General features: G+C 40.5%; 1 protein-coding gene and 1 long non-coding RNA gene across 2 annotated transcripts; both read left to right on the top strand.

Moving 5' to 3' along the window:
* The first annotated feature begins 5,452 nt into the window (after positions 1-5,452).
* On the top strand, positions 5,453-21,714 carry LOC147447473 (acyltransferase GLAUCE-like). The gene is made up of 2 exons (XM_086523261.1): positions 5,453-6,281; positions 20,697-21,714. Exons 1-2 carry the CDS (start codon positions 5,832-5,834, stop codon positions 21,603-21,605), a joined length of 1,359 nt encoding a protein of 452 aa, XP_086379387.1. The 5' UTR covers positions 5,453-5,831; the 3' UTR covers positions 21,606-21,714.
* On the top strand, positions 6,289-19,016 carry LOC147447474 (uncharacterized). Its single transcript, XR_015189624.1, has 2 exons — positions 6,289-6,987; positions 7,403-19,016. It is a non-coding gene; the product is annotated as an uncharacterized LOC147447474 (long non-coding RNA).
* Positions 21,715-22,295: the final 581 nt, after the last annotated feature.

Here is a 22,295-nt window from a genome sequence, read left to right as displayed (position 1 = left end):
TCCTAAATTCCTTTGGAACGTGAGTATATGCCTCACAGCCAAAGACTCTGAGATGCTTGTACGAGGGCATTTTGCTTGACCATACCATCTCTGGCACTGAATCCTTCTGCAAAACCTTGCTAGGAGATCTATTTACAAGATGAACAGCTGTTGATACAACTTCAGCCCAAAACTCATTTGGCAGTTGTGCATTAGACAACATACTTCTGACCTTCTCTTGTATGGTCCTATTCATCCTCTCAGCAACACCATTTTGAGGAGGATTGTAAGGAGCAGTAAGTTCACGTTTTATACCTTTTGACTCACAAAAGTCCTGAAAGGCCTTTGAAACATACTCTCCACCATTGTCAGTGCGTAAGCATTTAAGCTTCTTGCCACTCTGATTCTCCACAAGTGTCACAAACGTTTTGAAAACACTAAACGCTTCATTCTTGTGCTTGAGAAATTAAACCCACCCTTTCCTCGAGTAATCATCTATAAATGTCATAAAGTAAGAAGCTCCCCCTAGAGATAGGTTAGGCATAGGTCCACACAAATCACTATGAACAAGTGCCAACTGTGTATCTCTTCTACTGCTTCTATGCTTATGTGGCTGCTGTGTTTGCTTACCATACAGACAATGTTCACAAAATTCAAAATCATGAAATGAAAAGCTAGGCAAATAACCAGAACGAGACAAGATTTCCATTCCCTTCTTGGACATATGTCCTAACCGGCTATGCCACAAAGAAACGTTCGGCTGCTCGGTTACATTGATTACATTTTTAGAGACCTTTGATACATAAATCATGTAAAGTCCTCCAGACTTTACTCCATGTGCTACTGTCATAGAACCCTTGGATATCTTCCACATGTTCTGTCCAAAAGTGGTGACGTATCCAGCATCATCAAGTAAACCTGTGCTGATCAAGCTCTTTGTAATTGCAGGAACATGTCTCACATTCTTCAGCGTGAAAGAAGAACCATTCTGAAACTTCAATTGAACATCTTCAACACCTAAGATCTCACATGTCTGCCCATTGCCTAGCCGAACATGATCTTTAGTGGTCACATAAGAGGTAAACCACTCCTTGTTTGGAGACACATGAAGTGATGCCCCTGAGTCTATAATCTAGTCACTCAGTGCATTTCCATCAGATGCTATAAGAAGAGCTGAGTCCATTGTATTCTTCAAGAAGTAGATGTCTCCTGACACTAGATTGTCATCCTCTGCAACAATGTTTGTCACATTTATTTCTTGAATCTTCACTGAGGACTTGTTCTTCTCACCATGGTCTTCAGCTTTCTCTTTGCCTTTTTCTGTTTTCCATTCTCTGCAGTCTCTTTTCATGTGACCCTTCTTGCCACAATGGTAGCATTCTATGTCACTCTTGCCTTTAGCATTGCGGGACTTGCTACGAGAGTGATTCCTCTTTCCACCCTTGTACTTTTCTTTGGTCCTTCCCCTGACAACTAAGGCTGTTCCTTTGCCTTTGTCCATTGTCTTTCTATTGGTTTCTTTAGTAAGCAGACTTCATTCTACACATGCTATGTTCAAACCATCTGGAGGTGTAGAATTACTCAAAGCTGTGCGAAAAGTGTCCCAACTTTCCGGCAATGTGATCAATAGAAACATAGCTCTAATAGGTTCATCAAACTTGACACCTTGAGATGACAACTGACTGTAGATGGTGTTGAATTCATTCAGATGATTGGACATAGGGGTCCCTTCTTTCATCTTCAAGTCAACAAGCTTCTTAAGCCAGTATACCTGTGAAGATGCACTCTGCTTCTCATAAAGATCACTCAGCTTTATCCATGCTTGATAAGCCGACATCTCGTCTGCTACATTGAAGTAAACGCTTTCTTCCAAAGTCAACATAATGGTAGAAAGTGCCAATTCATCCATTTCGCTCCATTCATCTTCGTCCATATCTTCTGGTTTTATCCCCTTGAGCTTTATACGTTTTATCTGCTTCTTTTATACCAACACGTGCCAAATCTGCTTCTTCCACAATGGGAAATTGGTTCCATCCAGCTTCTTGATATTGTAAAGAGCAGTGTCCTGTGATCCAGCCATAGCTACGCTTCACAGTGGTTTACTTTCGTGGGAAAAATTCGGTAGAGTTTCCCCTGTAAACTGACCTCTGAACCAATATCAACCTGTCAAATGAACCAAGAAAGCTTCAGATTCTGCATAAATTTTGGGAGAGTCTCCTTTGTAAAATGGCTCTGGTGTACTCAAAAACAGACCAAAAACAGCTCAAAAAACCACTGTCTCTCTAACACTGTAAGCTGTGGGTAAACCTGTCCTGCACCTGTACTGTCTCTTACTGTCCTGTCACTGTCTTGCAAGCATAGACTGCGAGAATGCCTCAACGGCAGTAAAGCAAAGATGCAATCCCAACTGTCTAACTCACAGTCAATACATCCTAGCTGCCTATCTAAGGGTGCTCGAGGGATCGCTCCAAGACCTGTATCACCGAAAGGATCTCAACATTCGAGAATCCCCCAGCTCAATAAAACCTCACTCGACCCTCAACAAAGGCTGCAGTAAATCTGACAGTACATAGACTTCCCACAAAATCATACATCCACAAATTTCCCACTATATGCTGTAACTGCTGCGGCGGTTGTTTGCTGCGTGACTCACAGCCAGCAAACCCTTAACAGACATACATCATCTCTGACAATACATCCCATGTGGAAGTACCTGCAATGTCAGGATGAAATCTGGAATATCAAGCAGCAAACACAAGCTACTTGATGAACTAGTGGATGTCGCCTACAGTCTGTGTGTAGATGCGCCCGTGTCGTATGTGACACGCCTCCAAGAACTGTGAGGCGTCCTTCGATGTGTAGACATCCACAAATCAGCACTCTGGGAGTGCCGATATCCTCAGCACCTGCAGTCGTAGGCCGAAACCCCAAATTTGCAGAGTCGAATCTGCACCCGCCGAGACCACGTAGTCGAAAATGGCCTGCGCAGAACTTTGTCGAAGCCGAACGGTGGCCGAGATGACCTCAGAATGAAATTTTGAAAACACCTAGCCCTTCGAACTCTCCCACAGGATTTGGGGCCGTGTCTTTGCCTGTCGAATTTCACTCCAATCTGGCTGGTTACTCTAGCCTCCTGTAGTGTTGCCCCGAGCCTCGATCTGAGCTTTGATACCAATTGAAGGAGTACGAGCGGAAGTGGGACGCGAGAGAGAGTGCGAGAAGAAGAGCACGACGATATGGTGAACTCGCTCTATTGTAATGTGTAGAGCATAGTGAGTTCTTATTAGGTTTTTACAAAAGAATATGTGTACATACCTGGCAGCCCGCCCACTTACCTGGGTTTATACCCCAACAACACATTCCTAGTCTCCCAGTGAGTATCAATCCAACCATTAAGTGTAGGACCGTGGCATAAGGCCAACAATGCCCTATCTTGAAAATGCTTGTACCAATTTTCTAACGTGCTATAGCCCCAGTGGTAACAATAAGTGCCATATCGACATCCTCCTCATAGTGTTGGTGATCCAAGTTGGCCATATATACCCAAGTTTGTTATAGCCCTCACTAGCTGTTGATGTACAACCCACCTCTTCATATGTATACCAACATCCTCAACCCCTTCGCTAGGGGGAGGAAGTGCGGATGGGAGTATAGGGTAACCTCTTCAAGCCTAAGGTTTCCCTGGTTTTGTTGCTCCAAAAAGTTAAGATTGTATGAATGCATATGAATAGTAACTGAGGGAAGAGGTTGGAAGCTAAATAGGTCACAGTTTTGCCAAACATTGGAGGCGACAAAGCTGTAAGCATGCTCCATCCCTTGGGCATGTCTTGATGCAAACTTCAAAGTGTTGGAGTCCTCCCACGGGTATTCAACTTGGAAAGACAGGTTGAGTAGTGGATTTTCCCCTTGCACTTGTGCATCTCCAATGAGTCTACAAGCTCTCTGAGGTGAAGCTCCACAAATTAGTCGAGCGCTAACTAGACCATGGTCATGTCCTCTCTCTCTCTCTCTCTCTCTCTCTCTCTCTCTCTCTCTCTCTCTCTCTCTCTCTCTCTCTCTCTCTCTCTCTCTCTCTCTCTCTCTCAGCACTAAAGGGCACAGCTTATTAAATGAAGGTCCGATCATGGGATCGACACGAGTAGAAACATGGACATCGAGAGATCGCGGACCATTAGATCGCCGAAAGTAAACTCGGAGAATAAAAGTAAACTCGGACAAAAACTGCAATGATGTCTGAGTTTATTTATTATGCTTAAGTTTCCCATAGTGGTCACAATGTGCGTGCGGGGGAGGTGGATAGGGCATAAGCCTCGCGTGTGGGAGGTCGCGGGTTCGAATCACAGAGGTGCATGGCATGCCCTTTAGTGCCCCCCCCCCCCCCCCCCCCCCCCCCCCCCCCTTTTTTTTTGTTGGCTTGTTAGGAGAGCTAAAAGCGAGTGAGCACTAAGCAATGGGAGAGGGAGGGGGACACGACTGATAGTATACTTCCCAAGAGTAACTGGTACGATATAATCTAGATCAAGAAGTCAAGAAGCCCCATCATCGTTTCACTCTACCACTTGGTTAAGGCAATGGTCACGCGAGGCTTAGTTATCAGTTATTTAAACAAGTCATAAGCCTCATTTTTTTTCTTTTTTTCTTATTACCAAAAACGCGCTGAGATTATATTAGAAAGCTCAATTTTTTTTTACATCATAGGGCTCATTCTTGGTCACACGTAGGAAGAGCATTAAATGAATTATTAAGCCTATGCTTTGTAACTATGCCAATTTTGGCATACTTGTCAAGTTCAAGCCAGGATGAATGATTAACTAAGCCTCGCGTGAGTACCATGCAAGAGGCTTATTTATTAATGCAAGAGGCTTATTTATTAATTTAATGCTTTGTCTTTGCGTAGTTGACATAGTTACCAATAACTATTTTAACTAAGCCTCACTTGACCATGCGCTAATACAAAAAAGCTTTGCTGCTTACAATGTGGCTTGTTTACATCGGACAAAACTTTTCTTTTGTGCATTGAATTCTAGTCCAGCATTGCATGTATCGCTCGTGATCGTGTGACCACACTCTGGAAGAGATTTGAACTTTGGCCAGCAGTTCCTTTTATTGGCACGGCCAGCTTTAAAACGGGTGAACCGTGAATGCCTCGCATCATGCATGAAGATTGATCGCCATGTCTGTAACTTTTCTATAGCTCAGTGAAATCGCTGCACCGGCCTATAGCTTTCGATACACAGCTTGCGTTCACCTTTTCTCAAGAGCGGACAAAGGGGCTGGTGACTCGGTGAGTTGTCACATAATAGTTACAGTCGTCACACGATGCGGCGTAACTCTGTGTGTGTGTGTGAGAGAGAGAGAGAGAGAGACAGCGTGGGTCGCGACAAAAAAAAGGGTTTGCATGAGCGTAACTTGCTACCCGCGGTAGAGTACCCATCCTTATAGAGGTTCACAGAAACAGACCAGTAGGAACTACCCCTCACTCATGTAGCTCCTGCAGGCCTGAGTAGGCGGCCCACCCTTGCCTAATTACGTGCAGTGCTGCAGCGTGCACGTAGCGCCTCCGCTTCTGGAAGACACTTTAACAAGACGAACATGTGTAAGGGCTATTCAGTAAAGACGCATTTTAAATGCAGAGAGCGATGGGTAGCCAGGAAGTAGATATAGTTTCAGCACCTGCTTGGATGCCCAAGGCCTCTTATAAAGACGCTTGGCTGACCGTCAAGATTCAGAGGGCTAATTATCGGATTACGGTCATAGCTGCTGTGAGTACTGAGGTTTCCATTAGAGCTAATCGTTTACAAGCCTGGACTAAGATTAGAAGAGTGTAATAATTTAATCAAGGTTGTCGCACCATGGGCGAGGTTGCAGTGCAGGAACTCATCCTGAACGTAACCCTAGAGGAGCCAGAGCTTGTCGCCCCTGCCGAAGGCGACTCAGGGAAGGACTTTTTCTTATCCAATATCGATCGGATTCTCACCTACACCGTCGAAACCGTCCATTTCTTCGACGCCCGCAAGAGCGGCCGGTCCACCAGCGAGGTTGGCGCCATTCTGAAGAATGGGCTGGCTAAGCTTCTGTCCGGTCCCTACTCTTTCATGGCCGGCCGCCTCCGCCCCGACCCGGCTACTTGCCGCCTCTCCATCTGCTGCAATGGCAAAGGCGCCCTGTTTGCCAAAGCCTCTGCCCACCACTCCCTCCTCGACCTTGGCGATGTTTCCCACCCCAGCTTCCAGTTCAAGAAGCTCGTCCTCCAGGCGTTCGACGTCTCTTGTTTAGAGGACCTACCCCTCCTCCTCGTACAAGTAAGCTTTTCTCTCTCTCTCTCTCTCTCTCTCTCTCTCTCTCTCTCACACACACACACACACACACACACACACACACCTATTGTTGTTTTGAATGTCTTTTCACTGTGTCTCTTTATCCTGTCTATGTGAACACCCCCCTCTCTCTCGCTCTCTCTCTCTCTCTCTCTCTCGCGCGCGCGCGTAGTCTCTCCATCAGTCTTGCTTACTACAATGTATAAGCATGGTGAGTTTGCTGTGGTAAGGCAGAGACTAGAGATAAGACTCCGAGGCTCTCATTCGCCCTACCACATATATATAATATATGATTTTGCGGTGCATAGGCATTTACGATCTTAAGTTCAAAACCTGAATGCAAGCATTCACCGAAAGACTTTGGAAAATCTTGCATGGCCTAGGGTTCAATTACACTCCAGCTCGAAGTTTGTGTAGGCAACAAGTAGGCTTGCATTCTTCCCTAAACGAGCAATGCTCTCACTACTGATCTACCTTATGTCTCCTTCCCTTTCTTTTTGCATTACTCTCGTTCATGAATTTTGATGTATTGTGCACCAAAAGTATGATTATCATGTATTGTGCACCATGAGTATAATTAGTTTTTGGCTTGCAAATGGCAAAGGCCTTAGTTTCTGGTTGGTTTTTTTAATAGCTTTGGAGATAATGACAATGATGATTGTAAGTGGAAACTCTCAAATGCCTAAATTGTGTATCCTCTTTTTGACTTCTCTCCATAAGTATTATTGAAGATCATGAATGCTTAGCAAAAGCTACAATATGCTCCCATAGGTGACATTAGGATGATTAAGCACTTTTGAAGGTCAAAAGGAGAGCATCAATGTTTTACATGAAAATCTTATAAAAAGTTCCCTCATTGAATTCGCAAGAAGAAGAGAACGAATACAAACCTTACAGAAAATAACGTGCACACACATACATGTTCATATATACATCATTAGATAGATGTGAAACAAATTGTTAAGACATTGTCCTATTCATTAATCTTTGGCTCTACAATGATGATTCCTATTGACGAACCTTCATTCTCTTTCTCTGGGTCATTCTACTCTGATTTTGAATGAGATGCACTACTTCATTCACATAAGCTTGACTAATATGCATAGACAAGTTCGCTCATTGGATTCTCTCGTGTCATGGTATCTCTGGCTATGTAACCTCTTAAAGAAGACGGATTGTCAAAGCACATACTTGTGATTGAGTCACTCACCACTCAGAACTCTTGAGCTCTCTATGAAGTTCTCATAGAATCTCCTCTGTAGTAGGGCCAAGAACCATCTTCACTTGAGTCAGGTCGACCTACTAAATAGTGAAAAGTGCTCAACTATAAACCTTTAAAGGTAGATAGCATTCTTATCTCTACAACAATGATATATGTTTGTATGGTTTACATGATTGGGCTTCCTCAAAGCAATTACTATGGACAAACTTCATGTTCTTATGTTTTATGGTTTACATGCATGCTTGGGTTCCTTAAGCAATTACTATTGACAAGCTTTATGTTCGCTCGATTATAAATCAACTTCTCCACATGTGCAAACAGTTTCTTAACCTGGTGTAGAAGTAGGCGCTCCAATTTTGCTCACAAGCTCTGGCTGCCCAATCCTATAGTCATCAACACCAAACATAATGATTGCAAATGAAACCACCTTCCAAACAAACTACCAAAAAAAACAAGCTAGCGTAGCTCAAGGATGTGAAGTGCAAGATGACACAACAATGGAAGAACTTCTCTGTCATATCTTGCTATCAAGTGAAAGGAATCTTGATAGTTGTCCACTGTAGGTATAAATTCTCAAGAAAGATGGATCTACGTTGCTATAGCTTCTCATCTAATTGTTTACTACTAGCTACTCACACTCAGTGCACATGATGTCTAGATATTCTGATCGGAGGCTTATAAAGTGGTCTCCTCAAAAGGTTATGCTATTTTGTAGAGAGGATGAAGTATAGTAGTCTTTCCATGAATAGGACGATGCTTATATGTCCATCCACTCTTTACATAGCTAGGTTACTTGTCCGTCTATTACTCACAATACTCATTACGCACTAGTTAACACAACCAAGACCAAATGATCAGAGATTACTTTATATAGTGAGTCATTGCTCTCATGTCAATGAGGTGCATTTTGTAATGTGCCACTTCATTTGCATGAATAGATAGTACATAAAGCCCTAGAGTAGAGTCCTCAATGTCTTCACACGTTAGAGAACTTCGACATGCTAGAGAGCCACCGCCAAAGAATACCCTTCATGCCAAAAGCTCTTATAAGCACCCTCCTCTATATGCACTTAGTGGCCCAAGCCTGCACATGGTGCATCAACGTCCACTTTGGGTCCACACCTATCTGCAACAGTGGATCTCTCAACCCATAGAGCATGTATAAGACTTTTGAAGGCCACTCCATATTTCGTTGCTCCTAAAAATAGGAAGTGCTTGATGTTCTTGTGAAAGAAAGTGGTCAGCTTGGTCGCATTAGAAACAATAGGCCGCATCCAAAGCAATTTGTCTGTCTCTTACTTGAGCTAGTCAAGGGAATGTGCAGCACATGGAGTCCAAATAATGTGAGGGAACATTGCCTTCACCATCTCCCCTTTGGCCTTCCAATTGGCTGCACTGCCCTTGACAACATATAAAGCCATATGATCAATAACTTATAAATACTAAAGTAAGTTAAGAGAACGATGATTCAAAAGAGACATGGAATGTGGAACTATGTGCACCACGTTATCCACGTCTCGACCTCAATGATGGCCTATCGAATATTACTAAGTAAGAACTTTGTAGAAATATGTTTGTGTGCCTTGTCTACATCAATGTACATTAGTGGCGTATCAAAAGTATGTACCCAAGAAAAAAGGATGTTGGTGCCTACATATATCTTCCTCATCAGAGATGAAAAATTACTCTCGTGCAGCTTTAAGTGTGATCAAAGCTCTATCAATAATAACATTGCTCATCTCACATGGAGATGCACATTTCTAGGTTTTCCAAATAATTTCAAAAATAATTTGTGCCACCAGCCTATGTAATGACTTTGACCATTCCCTTCCATTTCTCTATTTCCATAACCTTAACACTAGGTTGGTAACCTAACAGGACATAAAAGTGTCCTTTCAGGGTTTTGAAAAAAACCTCCAAAACCATAGTAGATCCACTTATTTTGTAAAATCCTTTCATGAGGTTATAGTTCAAGGCCTACTACACATGGAAAAAATAAGAAACTTGTAAAATTTCTCATCTTTTGGTCACACCAAGCCTCCAAAGTTGATGGACCAGTGCATTTTCATCAAAACAGTAATTTCTTACGTTTTGTTGCATAAAAATAAGATCAGGGATTTTTGTAGGACTTGAGATAAATTCCCTAGTTAACTTCAATGGGTTGCTGATCAGAACATATGATTGCTTCTCACTCACTATTTTTTGTTTTGCCAAATTAAATAGGTACAAAAAAGTTGAATTTTTACCATTCTGCAAACCTATCATCAAAGTTTCTATAGCCACGCTCAATACAAATAATATATGCATGTTTTCTTAGTTCCCTATTGTCCCTTATGTTCATAAGGAGCCATGGAGCATGTCAAAAGAATAATACATCTCTTACCAAGGGGAATCTTGGGGACAAAGATGAAGTGCTAAATACAGCAAACATGAAAAAACTGGGTTTAACATTATGAATTGTAGAATCCCATAGAAAATATTCAATATCTAGCCAAATTTTATCCTTATGACTAGATATGGTTACTACCTACAAAATGCATGTAGTTGTCACAAGAAACTAACAATATTGAAAAAGCTATACTTGATATACTAGAATGTTTCGTTTTCTTCTATAATTGAAAAAATCAACCATCGTTGTGTACTATGAAAAATAGGGTATTAGGTGCCCCAAAACTCAAGGACTATTAGCTTTATGTTACAATATGTGACATAGAAAATAAAAAATGCATTTGGATATCATGAAATCCACCCAAAAAATCATAGAAGAGCTAAAATTGGCTAAAAATCAGGATTTGACAATTTTTGTAATTTGGTCATAACTTACAACTTCAATATTTATTTCTCCCTAGAAGCATCAGGACATGTTGAGGACTACTAAAAATAGTTCTCTAGCATTATAGACCTCACAAAAATGAATTCTAGAGTGGTATAGTTGCAAAAAGTTGAAAAAAGCCAAAAACAGGACCCGTTTTTTCACACAGTTTAGGTTGTGAAATGTTGTGCAAGGACAAGGTTAAAGATGGAATTGATATTCCAAAAAAATTTCGAGTTTTTTTCAACTCACGAGACAACTTTCTAGATAGATAGCACCTCAAAATCCATTTTGAAACGCTTGACATAATTCAAGGAAAATGGTCACTTAATAGGACATAAAAGTGTCCAAGGACATAAAAGTGTCCCATTACCAACCTAGTGTTAAGTATCCCCTTCTAGATTTCTCTAACCCACAGTCATGTCAAATAAGTAAAATAAACAACTAAAAGACAAAATAAATAGTGGGATCTCATTGGGCATTCACTTGAGATGCATAAACTTTAACACCCTCTTTGAAACTCATAGTGAACATATGTAGGAAGACCAAGGCGATAAAGTAGCTACCATGGATACCCCAATTGTTAAAGAATAGGTATTAAAGTGCAACAAAAATTGCAGATTTATAATTAGAGTTAATATCAATTTGAACATTGAGCATGTTCAAGCATGACAACTGCAAAGCAAGGTACGATCCGTATGTACGTAAGGATCTATACGGTATAGTACGTCCGTACGATATAGACCATACCGTACACATTTGTACTGTACGATTTTTTTGGAGCGGTGTTGTGGGTAATGTGTGGAAATAAACCCTATTGCATTACCAATTTTTGGTTTGACCTTCTTTAGCCTTATCCCAACGCCTAATTTAGTAGACATTTCGACACAACTTGCATCTGTAGAGGACACACAAATGTCATTGCGGTGGTAAATATAGGACGGCAAGCACGATCAGGAACTCGCATGAAAGATTTGCCTTGGTTTGTAGAATAGTGAACTAACATCCTTGAAGTAGTACTTAGGAAGTTTTTATCAAGTATAAACCGTATTGTAGATTTTTGGCTTTTAAAAAAAGAAAACTACGAATTCCACGTACCAATAACTCTATCCATTCGGTACTACATATAGGTTGTACCGAATACATACCGTACATTATGTACTGAAACACCTTGCTACAAAGCATGCATGAACTTAGATTCAAATCACACATCACATGCATGTACTGAAACTGAAATAGAGAGAGAGAGAGAGAGAGAGAGAGAGAGAGAGAGAGAGAGAGAGAGAGAGAGAGAGAGAGAGATAGATAGAGAGATAATTCAACAACAATTGAGGGCTGGACTTTTTGTAGTTGATTCCTCCTCTCAAAAGGACTTGTATAAATATAATTTTTCTTCTTCAGAAGAGCATTTGATCAATACAACTTGCTAACTGCATTTCTAAATGCACAAATCGAAGTGATGGAAGCCCTAGAGTTTGGATTGGGATTTTCAACTAAAACACTTCGTTAAACTAATTCCCAAGGTCCTAAACACCTTGCGAATGAAATATTTTGCGAAGATTAAGTGAGAATTGGGTTGGAAAGAAGATATATATGCATTAAGAAGTAGTAATATGTACAACTAATTATGCATAAGCCTGAACAACCATAGCTATTGAGACTTGAGTGCCTGTGTGTGTGTGTGTGTGTGTGTGTGTGTGTGTGTGTGTGTGAGAGAGAGAGAGAGAGAGAGAGAGAGAGAAAGAGAGAGAGAGAGAGAAGATGGAGAGCTTCAGAACGAGCCTGCCTATCAAATCTGACGCTAGATCAACCTTGCATGAGACAAATCAACCCCTTCCCAATGTGTGTGTGTGTGTGTGTGTGTGTGTGTGTGTGTGTGTGAGAGAGAGAGAGAGAGAGAGAGAGAGAGAGAGAGAGAGAGAGAGAGAGAGCGTCCTCTGGCTATTTTGGGACTAGTTGCATGGCTAGCCTCACTTTGGAAAGTGGGGCATGTGGCTAGATGGCCTTGCATTTCACACCTCGTGGCAACACGCATGACCTGTCTCCCCTGTGAACACAACATTTTTCGCTTTTGGAAGCATTCGGGACCCATTACGGACATAGAAACTTACTATTTTAGTCTTGAAAATTCTCGTTGGAGCCCTTATCGAATTTTGAAGGTAGTTTTGAAAAATGGATTTGAATTTCAAAACACTTTAGTTCACTAGGGATAGAAAATCATTTAAGTAAACCAAAAATAAAATTTGGTGACATTTCTTCGCCCTTGAAATCATAGTCTTCCTCGACTATGTTTTTATTCAAGAGAGGTCTTTGGTCCATCGGTTTTTTTCTCAAGATTCATCTTTATCATATTTGACATAGTTCGAAAGTAGATGATCAATCTTTGACACTTGGGAGAAAATTTGCCGTAGCATGTCTACCCATTAAGTAGTAGCACCTTTCCATAGTAGATTCATGTCCACTCGGTACTTGGGAGAAACTCTTCCATGAGTGTGTCACATTTGAAATGCATACACATGACATTTAAACATTAGTAGAGAACTTGAAATAACAAATCTCTAAAGAGAGAATCATGCTATCTTCATTGCATTTTCTTTGAATATATTGATGTAACAAGCTTAGGACTTTGTATGTAATTCATGTCTACAAGTGACATACTATCCTTCAATTGTGGCTCTTGTATCCATTTAGCATCTTCAAAAGGATAGTTTTTAAACTTAATGAGATGTGAAGTATCTTACCATTGTGTAGCATCTTGTCTTCATGGTGGATGATATGCTCGGGTTACAATATCTCTTCAGCTCCTTCAAATTTTGGAGGACTGTCTGCTATTGGCTCTTATGGCATGTAATAGACTTACATGGAAATGCATTCTGGATTGGCTAGTGAGAGGGTAGCTTAAGTTGATAAGCTAGTTCATTGATTGGTCATAGAATTTAGAATGGACCATATCATGTGGGTTCTAATTTTGCATAGTACTTTTTGATGACTCGTGAGTTCTCCATGCCAACTTTTTCTCGTATTGTACCTTAAATGAGCTTTGGGAAAATTTAAAAGAACCAAGTTGTTGTCTTTGAACTAGAGAGGTCTTCTATGCTTGCCATCAGTAGATTTGTACTTTTGCCATGTAATATAGATAGCTTCTTTGATCTTAGCAAAAGTATTGGGTAAGTCGCGATGATACTCATCATTAGGAGCGAAGATCTTCCCATGCATTTTCAACATGGGGGGAAGTTTTGACCTTCCTCGATCACCTCAAGAGGTGCTTTAGCTGTAGAAGAATCCATAGTATTGAAGGATGAATATTCTACTAGAGGTAGATACTTCTCATATTCATTGAGATTGTCTACTTCTGTTACATAGGCTTGTATTTGATCAAGCACAATGGAGTTAATTTCACTTCCCATTCATTTTGGGATGATAGTCTGAAGAGAAATTAAGCTTTGTTCCAAGATTCTCGAACAGTCCCTTTTGGAAATTACTTGTTATTTTGGGATCTCTAGGGGAAACAATACTTATTGACAAACCATGATACATAAATATTTGAGAGATAAATATTTGTGTCCTATGTGGAGCTTTAATAGTGTTTTTGACAAGTCTAAAATGAGTTTACTTGCTAAAGCTATCTATTATTGCCCATATTCTTGTATTCCCATGGATACACTTTGGTAAGCCAATAAAATCTATAGCAATTTTTTGGCAAGTAATGCATTCACGTATTCTTGTATGTTCTTTTTCATTATATGCCAAATGAAATATGTCTCGACTGCATTCATTGTTTCCTTAATCCATGTATGCCTAACACATGGTGGAGCATGTGATTCATACATGACCTTATCTCTTAAAGCTTTAGTAACACATAGCCAAGAGACATAGAGAAAATAGCTATATTGAACCATGTATGGTTCTTACGTCTTCCCGAGTGCTATGACAAACATAAGATCTCAAAAATTTGATAACATAGCGAACTCATCTACCATAGAGGCTAGATCATTGCGAGAGCCTATTGACTCTTGCATCGATATCTACATGAGACTGCATTGGCTACTTGATTGTGTTGTTGGGAATGTAGGCAATGTAAAAATGAGATTGTGAAAGGAAATTTTTCAACCTCATTTTTTGTTATAAAGCTTGGTTTGTGTCATGAAGTACTTGAGAGTCTTATGATTTGTTCAAATGATGAAGGGCGTTTCAAGTAAGTAATGCTTCCAAGTATCCAAGACATGTAAGACAACTAGAAGCTCTTTTTCATAGATGCCAAGAGTCATCTTATTAGAGTGCAGTCGGTTATTCTCATATGCTCTTAGGAGGGTCACTTAATAATTATATGACTATCATGTGAGTGCAACAGAAGAGGTTATTAAAACCTTTACCCCATATTTTCACATATAGAAGGGTATCCTAAAATAAAATTTGGAAAAAAATTCACAGATTGAATAAAAATTATAGATATTTTTTTTGTTAAAAATTTGTAGATAAGGAGTTAAAAAAATAGTCCTTGAATGCACGTGATATACACAATCTGTACATAGTGACCCTCCTTGAGCATATGCTGTGGCATGCCCTTCTTGAAGATGTAACGCTCCAATTAGGCAATCACCACCATGATCACAATGGACCTCAAATGGCTTTGAGAGGTTTGCTAGCACCAAGAGAGGTTGACACATGAGCCTTTCTTTAAGCTTAGTAAAAGCTTTTCTCTCTTTTCAGCCCATACATACTTAGCATTCTTCTTGGTCAAGTCGTGTAATGGTCCTACTATGGCAAAGAATATTACAATGAAAATTTTATAGTATGAGCACATTCCAATAAAACTACATAGCTCATGTAGATTCTATAGTTCATTTATCACCTCAAGTTTTTGGGGATCCATAAAAATGCCATCCTTTGAAATAATTTTGAATCTCTTCTAAGAAGAATTCACTCTTCTTACAATTATAAAGAGCTTGCTCTCTTACAATGCTTGAAACACCATCTTGAGATGCTCTTTGTGTTCTTTTGGGGATTTAGAGTAGACTACGATATCATCAAAGAATACTCGTATATAAGACCTATGCATACAAGATATTCTATCCATCATTCAATTGAAATTTGAATGTGGCTGGAGCATTTGTCAGCCCAAAAGGGGCATGACAAGATAGTCATACAAGCTAAAAGTTTTTCTAAAGAATAACTTTTGTCAGGATTTGTATTTAATGATAGCCACTTTTAAGGTCTATTCTACCAAAGTAGGTAGATCCTTGGAGTATCAATCAAATCCTCAATCCTTAGGACCAAAAATATGTTCTTTACTAGCTTGTTAAGTGCATGATAGTCTACACACATTATGTTTGTACCATCTTTCTTGTGCACTAATAAGACAAGAGAACAAACTAGCAAAGAACTAGGTCTTGTTATTTTCTTTTGCATAAGTTTGTTGACTTGTGACATAATCTCCTCTTGTTGAGTTGGTGAGACTCGATTAGGAGACTTGTTAAGAGGAGAGCTTCCCTATATGAGCTCAATCGTATGATCATTATCCCCCCTTGTAGAAGGTAACTCTCTTAGGATGTCATTGAGAAAAGGATCAGCATGTTCATTTAGAAATGAATAGAGATCACATTTTACTTTTAATGAACCATTAGAAGAAACAACATCATTCTTAGGAGCATCCTTGACAGATATCGTGCAAGCGGAAGTAGAATTATTTATTAAAGAAGTCATGAGATACAATGGGGATGGTGTATCCCTTTTCATTGACTTGCAAAGTGATCTCTACTCTTGTGCTAAAATGCTACCAACCTCTCTAGAAACTTGATAAAAGTAGCCATATGGTCGAACCAAGGTGCTTCAAGAATCACATCCTCATTCTTCAGTGGAGAGATACAAAAATCCTCTTTTTTTCAAGTGTGCTTGCACATGAAGCCTTATCTTTTCAATCAAAGGTTTGATTGGAGTCTTTGGGCCTTCAAAGGTTCCTTCAATAGTATATGTTTGTCCCGTCTCATGAGCATGTATCTCTAGCTTTGATATATATTATTGTGTGGAACCAGAATCAAAGAGGATGAGTGCATCATGCTCTCTCGCTATGCCCCATGCATAGCATGAGGGATTTCCAAGTGGACGATCACCCTCTTCTTGAATATATACCATTGTATTTCTTCTTTGCAAGGCATGAATGGTAAGATTGATCTATTCACTGTAATTAAAACAAGTGTTATCCTTACGATAGTGCTCCATGTCTTTAGGAGATGACCAATTCTTACATTACCAGATATATTTCTCTTTAGGCTTCCCACTTTTGATAGAAGATATTTGATTATGAATTATATCTTCCTCCTACGGCTTGTTTCTCCAATTCCTCGGTATTGAACCCTTGTCCATATCTTGAAATTTGATGTTGGAGGCGAGCATTGAATGGTGGATTACCTCCAAAAAGGTCCGAGGTCTTTGTACATTGATATAGTCTCTCTAATCTTTAGGAAGCTGAGCACAAAATTGCTGCTTTACGGAGCCCAACATAGATTGGATATAGTCTCTCCAATCTTTAGGGAGACTAGCACCCGAGCTTTCAGATATAGATTCCAAAACTTCTCGACATATTTTTGCTTGTTCCCTCCATCATCAAGCGTTGGGATTGGCCATACCGCTAGTACTTGGTAGGAAGCCCCACCGGATAAGAATTGCTTCATGATAGCAACTCGACATGTTTTCTAAGTCTTTGGACTTTCTCCCTTGGAGAGTAGGCCTGCCTACCATTGACGGGCTGATTTCCTAAAATACATGGCAACATTGAGTTTGGATGACTACGTAAATTTTTCATCTCCAAAAGGCCACATTAAATTGCTGGATAAAATCTAGAACTTTGTCGGAGTGGAAAGTTATGCTTTTGCCTTTTTCCTTGAACTTACTTAGGCGAGATGACCTCTTTCAGGATGCATGAGAGCGTTGATGGCCTCTCCGCTTGTGTGCTTTGAGAGAATTGTTGTCCAAATAGGAGGAACTCCGCGATCTTGATGAGATTGATTATTATGGAGAGCTGTTTGGCTTCTTCCTTTTTCACTTCTTTCAGGTTTCTTCTCACTCTCCTCAGAGTGACGAGAGGAATGAGAGGTTGAAAATTTCTTCTCAAAAGGAGGTGATGGTGAGGCAGTTCTTTGACATCTCCTAGGGTTTACATATGCATTAGATAATAAATGATTGTTTTCTTCATTCACAAGAGATTTCTCTCTTATATCTTTGTGCTTCTTCTATTCCTTCGCGAGTCGCCTCACGTCAAGGGCTTCTTCCTCTTCTAAATCTTATAGCAGATGAGCGCATATTTTGTTTGATATATTTTCCTCTTTTTGAAGTCTCTTTATGAGATTTCACAATAGGAGAATCCTCTTTGGGACTAGGGACAATAAGATTATTTTCTTGTAGTGTGTCTGGACCACAGCCTGCAAAGTAGGATTTGCCATAGCCTCTCATAATCTGCAAAAAATGCAACTATCCAAACTCCATCGAGAATGGTAGTATCATTGTCCAAATTTATAGTGGTAAAGTCAATCACTCTCTCCTCTTCTTGATTGTGATTAGACATGATGGTAATTTTTGAATTAAAAGTCCTTGTGAGAGATAATTCTTTCATGGGAACAATCACAATTATTCTCCTTTGTGAATTTAAAAAAATATCTTTGAATCTTACACACACATGATTTAAACTCTCTTAATTAATTAAAGCATAGAGTAGGGTCATAACATTGCATGTCTTGAGTGAGCGAAATCCTTCCAAATTTTTTGTACGCTTAATAATTGTAAAACTAAAGGTAACTCCTATAAGGGTCCAGTATTAATATGATAGGTCATAGGGTGTTTAAGTTGCACAGTGCATGGGTTAATATATCCCAATTCTCACTTACAATGGTTAATTAAAGGCTCAACCCTTTACGCTCAATCCTAGAAACGTCCTTTCTTCGAAAACAAAGAAATGACCTAGATATTCTCTAATGTCGAAGAATAGGTATTGAAGTGTAGAAAAATTTGCTAATTAACTAGATTCATTAATCAATTACGTAACTTGAGCATGTTCGAGCATGAATTGCACAATGCAAAGCAAGCATCAACTTAGATTCAAATCACACATCACATATATAGGATGAGATTGAAAGAGAGAAAGAGAAAAAGAATTTGATATGAGTTGAGGGCCTGAATTTTTGGAGCCGATTCCTCTTTTGAAAGCACTTATATTAATATAATTCTTTTTCTTCAGAAGAGATTTTGATCAATAAAACTTGGTAACCGCACTTCTAACTACACAAATTGAAAAGATGAAAACTCTAGAATTCATCAGAGCTTGCGATTAGTTTTTCTACTCAAAACACCTCGTTGAACTCAATCTAAAGGCCCTAAACACCTCACAAATAATAGGACTAAGTGAGAATCGGGTTGGGAAGAAGACATGTAAGTATCAAGAAGTAGTAACTTGTGTAGTTAATTATGCATAAGCTCGAGCAACCATAGCTATGGAGACTTGTGTGGGAGAGATAGGAAGAGGAGATGAGGAGCTTCAGAACGAGGCTGCCTAACTACACAATTGAGGCTAGGCCACTCTGCATGAGACAAGTTGACCCCTCCTCCCTATGTGTGTGTGTGTGTGTGTGTGTGTGTGTGTGTGTGTGTGTGTGTGTGTGTGTGTGTGTGTCCTCTATAAAATTGAGGCTAGATCAACCTTGCATGAGACAAATCGACCCCTCCCCCTCTGAGGCTAGATCAACCCTACATGAGACAAATTGACCCCTCCCATGGCCCCCTGTCTATGTCCTCTAGCTATTCTGGGACTAGTTGCATGGCTAGTCCCACTTTGGGAAATGGGGCATGTGGCTATATGGCCTTGCATTCCCTTGACACCTCCTGGCCAACCACATAGCCTGTCTCCCCTACCCACACACCATTTGCCCACTTTCCCCTTTCGGGTGGCCATTCAGCTTACTTTGGAAGCATCTAGGATCCGTTATGGTCATAGGAACTTGCTATTTTACTCTTAAAAAGTCTCATTTGAACCCTTATCAAATTTTGATGGATCTTTTGAATCATGCACTCGAATTCTTTAATTCTCGAAAAGATTCCTTTGTTCAATCTACATAGATTATTATGCATACCAACCATATAAAATATATATGTTAAAAATTTGTGAATAAATGTCATAGCGCTCTCTTTTAGAACTAGGTTTAACCTAAAAAATATAGCATAGCGCTCTCTTGTAGAACTAGGTTTAACCTAAACAAATCCTTAATGCTTGATTTATCATCAATCTAGGCTTTTATCACAACAGTCATTTTGGCTTCCATTTGACTTTACATGTTTGGGCCTAAGGCTAGGACTTGCAAGGAGTGCCACGTGTATGCATTGGTGACCTTCACATATAGACAAATGGAAACACTCCGCACCCCTATAGGTGTATGTATCGATCGATGATGTCAATAAACAGCCAGATGGCATCATAGGTAGGTTAACAAAAATCATGGTAAACTTTTTGATACTTGTTTTTACATTATGTTAAGCACAAAGGGTTTTTATTTTTGCAACTTGGGGAAAGAGTGCAAGATAAAATGGATTACCAAATTGATAAATTGTTGGTGGTGGTTGTAATATTGGATGTGCCACAACACAAAAATCTGCATAATCTCATATATAGGGGGGCAAGTAGGACCACCAGTATACATAAGCATTGTAAACTTACGACAAAAACGAAAAACAAGAAAATATATCGACAAACTATCACAAGCGTGCAGACCTACACAAAACAAAATAACCAATAGCCAAGTGAGAACGAAGACAACCAAAACCAAGAGTTTAGATCAGTTTTACAGGTGAATAGCCAGGAAAAGGAGGTCCAGGAAGGGTAGTAGAGGGTGGGTTATATGTGAGTAATGCCAAAAGTCGGAATGTGTGGTGGATATAGAGAAGAAGAAGAAGAAGAAGAAGAAGAAGAGAATTTTAATGTTGTAGGTAGAAAATTATCCCAAGAGACCTTAAAGATCTATATCCGACGAGGAGGGTTGAACTCAGGACTTGTTATCACAAGAAGTTTTGGACAAATTCTCACAATAATTCCCACATTGTGACTTATTTCACATCATGAGCTTCTGTGAGGGAGGCACCGCATACCTAGCTAGATACAATTGGGGGCAGGGGGCCGTCAGCCCGGTGGTCCCTTGCCCCCAATCGTACCTAGCTAGGTATGCGATGCCTCTCGAGGAGAAGCTCATGATGTTATGCATTGTATGAAAAACACTGAAAAAGACTCTGTTTTGCTACATGAGAAAATTTTCTAAATCTTCTTGAATCTTGTGTATGAGTGAGAGAGAGAGAGAGAGAGAGAGAGATCGAGATCTTTTGTTTGCAGGTGACAACGTTCGACTGCGGAGGATTTGTGATAGGGCTAGGGACCAATCACACGCTGGTGGACGGAATGGCAGCCGTGGAGTTCATGCAAAACTATGCAGCGGTGGTGAGGGGGGAAGGGCTGGCCATGGAGCCCCAGCCGGACAGAAGTGCGCTCAAGGCACGCTTGCCACCCTGCATTAGCTATCCGCACAACGAGTTCATTCGGCTGCAGGACCTGCCGCCAGAGGTCGTCTCCTCTTTTGCTGCCACTCGCTCCTCTTCAGACTTGTCAGGACGCATGGCCCCCCCCACCGCCCACCTCTTCCGCACCTTCCCCCTTTCCAAGCCCCTCATTGACTCCCTCAAGCAAAAGGCTCTCAAAGATGGCCTCCTCTCCTCTTGCTCCTCCTTTGATGTCATCACCGCCCTCGTTTGGAAGGCCCGTTCCATTGCCCTTTCCTTGGACGCCTCCCCCCCCTCCACCCTCTTCTTCGCCATTGACATCCGCTCCCGCCTCGAACCCCCCCTCCCCGCCCACTTTTGTGGCAACGGCGTCTTCTCCGCCCATGCTAGCGCCACTTCCCGTGAATTGCAAGAGATGCCCTTCTCCTCTTGCGTGAAACTCGTGCAAGATGCCATCGCTGCCGTCACCGACGATTACGTCCGGTCCGCCCTCGATTGGGGCGAGATCAACCATGGCGTGCCAGCCATCTTGAGTGGATGCTTCTTCGTTGCCGCGTGGTGGAAACTTGGGTTCCATAATGTGGACTTTGGGTGGGGAAAGCCATTCTACTGTGGCCCGGTAGTGAATGGGCGGGTAGAGTTTGTGCTTCTTCTCCCTCACACCACCAAGGATTCATGCTGCATTTACCTAGCTCTTGAGCCTCACCAAATGAAGAAGTTTGAGGAAGTGATCTATGAGGCCTAGCATTGTATGTTATTGTATTAACATCTTGTAAACGGGATATTACATCTATTATATAATACTTTTGGCCTTGTAAAATCATTTCCAATTCAATAAGATTTTGTTTGTGTCTTTTCAAAGAGCAATTGTTGTTGGATTGAGTTTCTACTCCAGAGAAAGATATTTGATAAGAGGGACGATTGTCTAGCCGTAAACTTTTTTCTTCTCTTTGGGCTTGCCTCTTTCCCCACCTTTGAGGCTACAATTGTATTTTCTTTTCTTCTTTATTAGACTTTTAGTTCAATCTTTTTTTAATTGATCTTTTCAAAACATGTATAGTTATGCAAGCTCATTTGACGGATAAGCAGGTGGAAAAGAGATTTGTCCTCTCGATGTGTTTAGTCTCTGTTGTAAGGGTTGACGGCTCCCTGTAAAAGCCGAGAAATCCTAGTCCCTAGTTCCCTGGGCAAGGCGTCTTTGCAAGGGCAATATCATATCTTTCTTGTTTTTCTTAGTGCAAACATCCCACATAACGTGGAATTGCAGGAAAAAAACTATATTTGGCTCCTCATTAAGCAATAGATAGTCCTCTTTCCTCTTAAAGATAGAAAGACCATGCCCTAAAGTGGGGGTAGTATTTTCTAAGACCAAGCTCTATGCTTTTAGCAATTTATAAGTCAGCTTTAAAGTTGGGAGGGTTCTCAAACAAATCAT

Source organism: Adiantum capillus-veneris, chromosome 11 (genome assembly GCF_014529385.1).
Source record: "Adiantum capillus-veneris isolate H3 chromosome 11, ASM1452938v2, whole genome shotgun sequence".
Taxonomy (NCBI): Eukaryota; Viridiplantae; Streptophyta; class Polypodiopsida; order Polypodiales; family Pteridaceae; genus Adiantum; species Adiantum capillus-veneris.
Note: the sequence above shows the minus strand (reverse complement) of the source record. Positions and strands in the feature narration are given on the sequence as shown.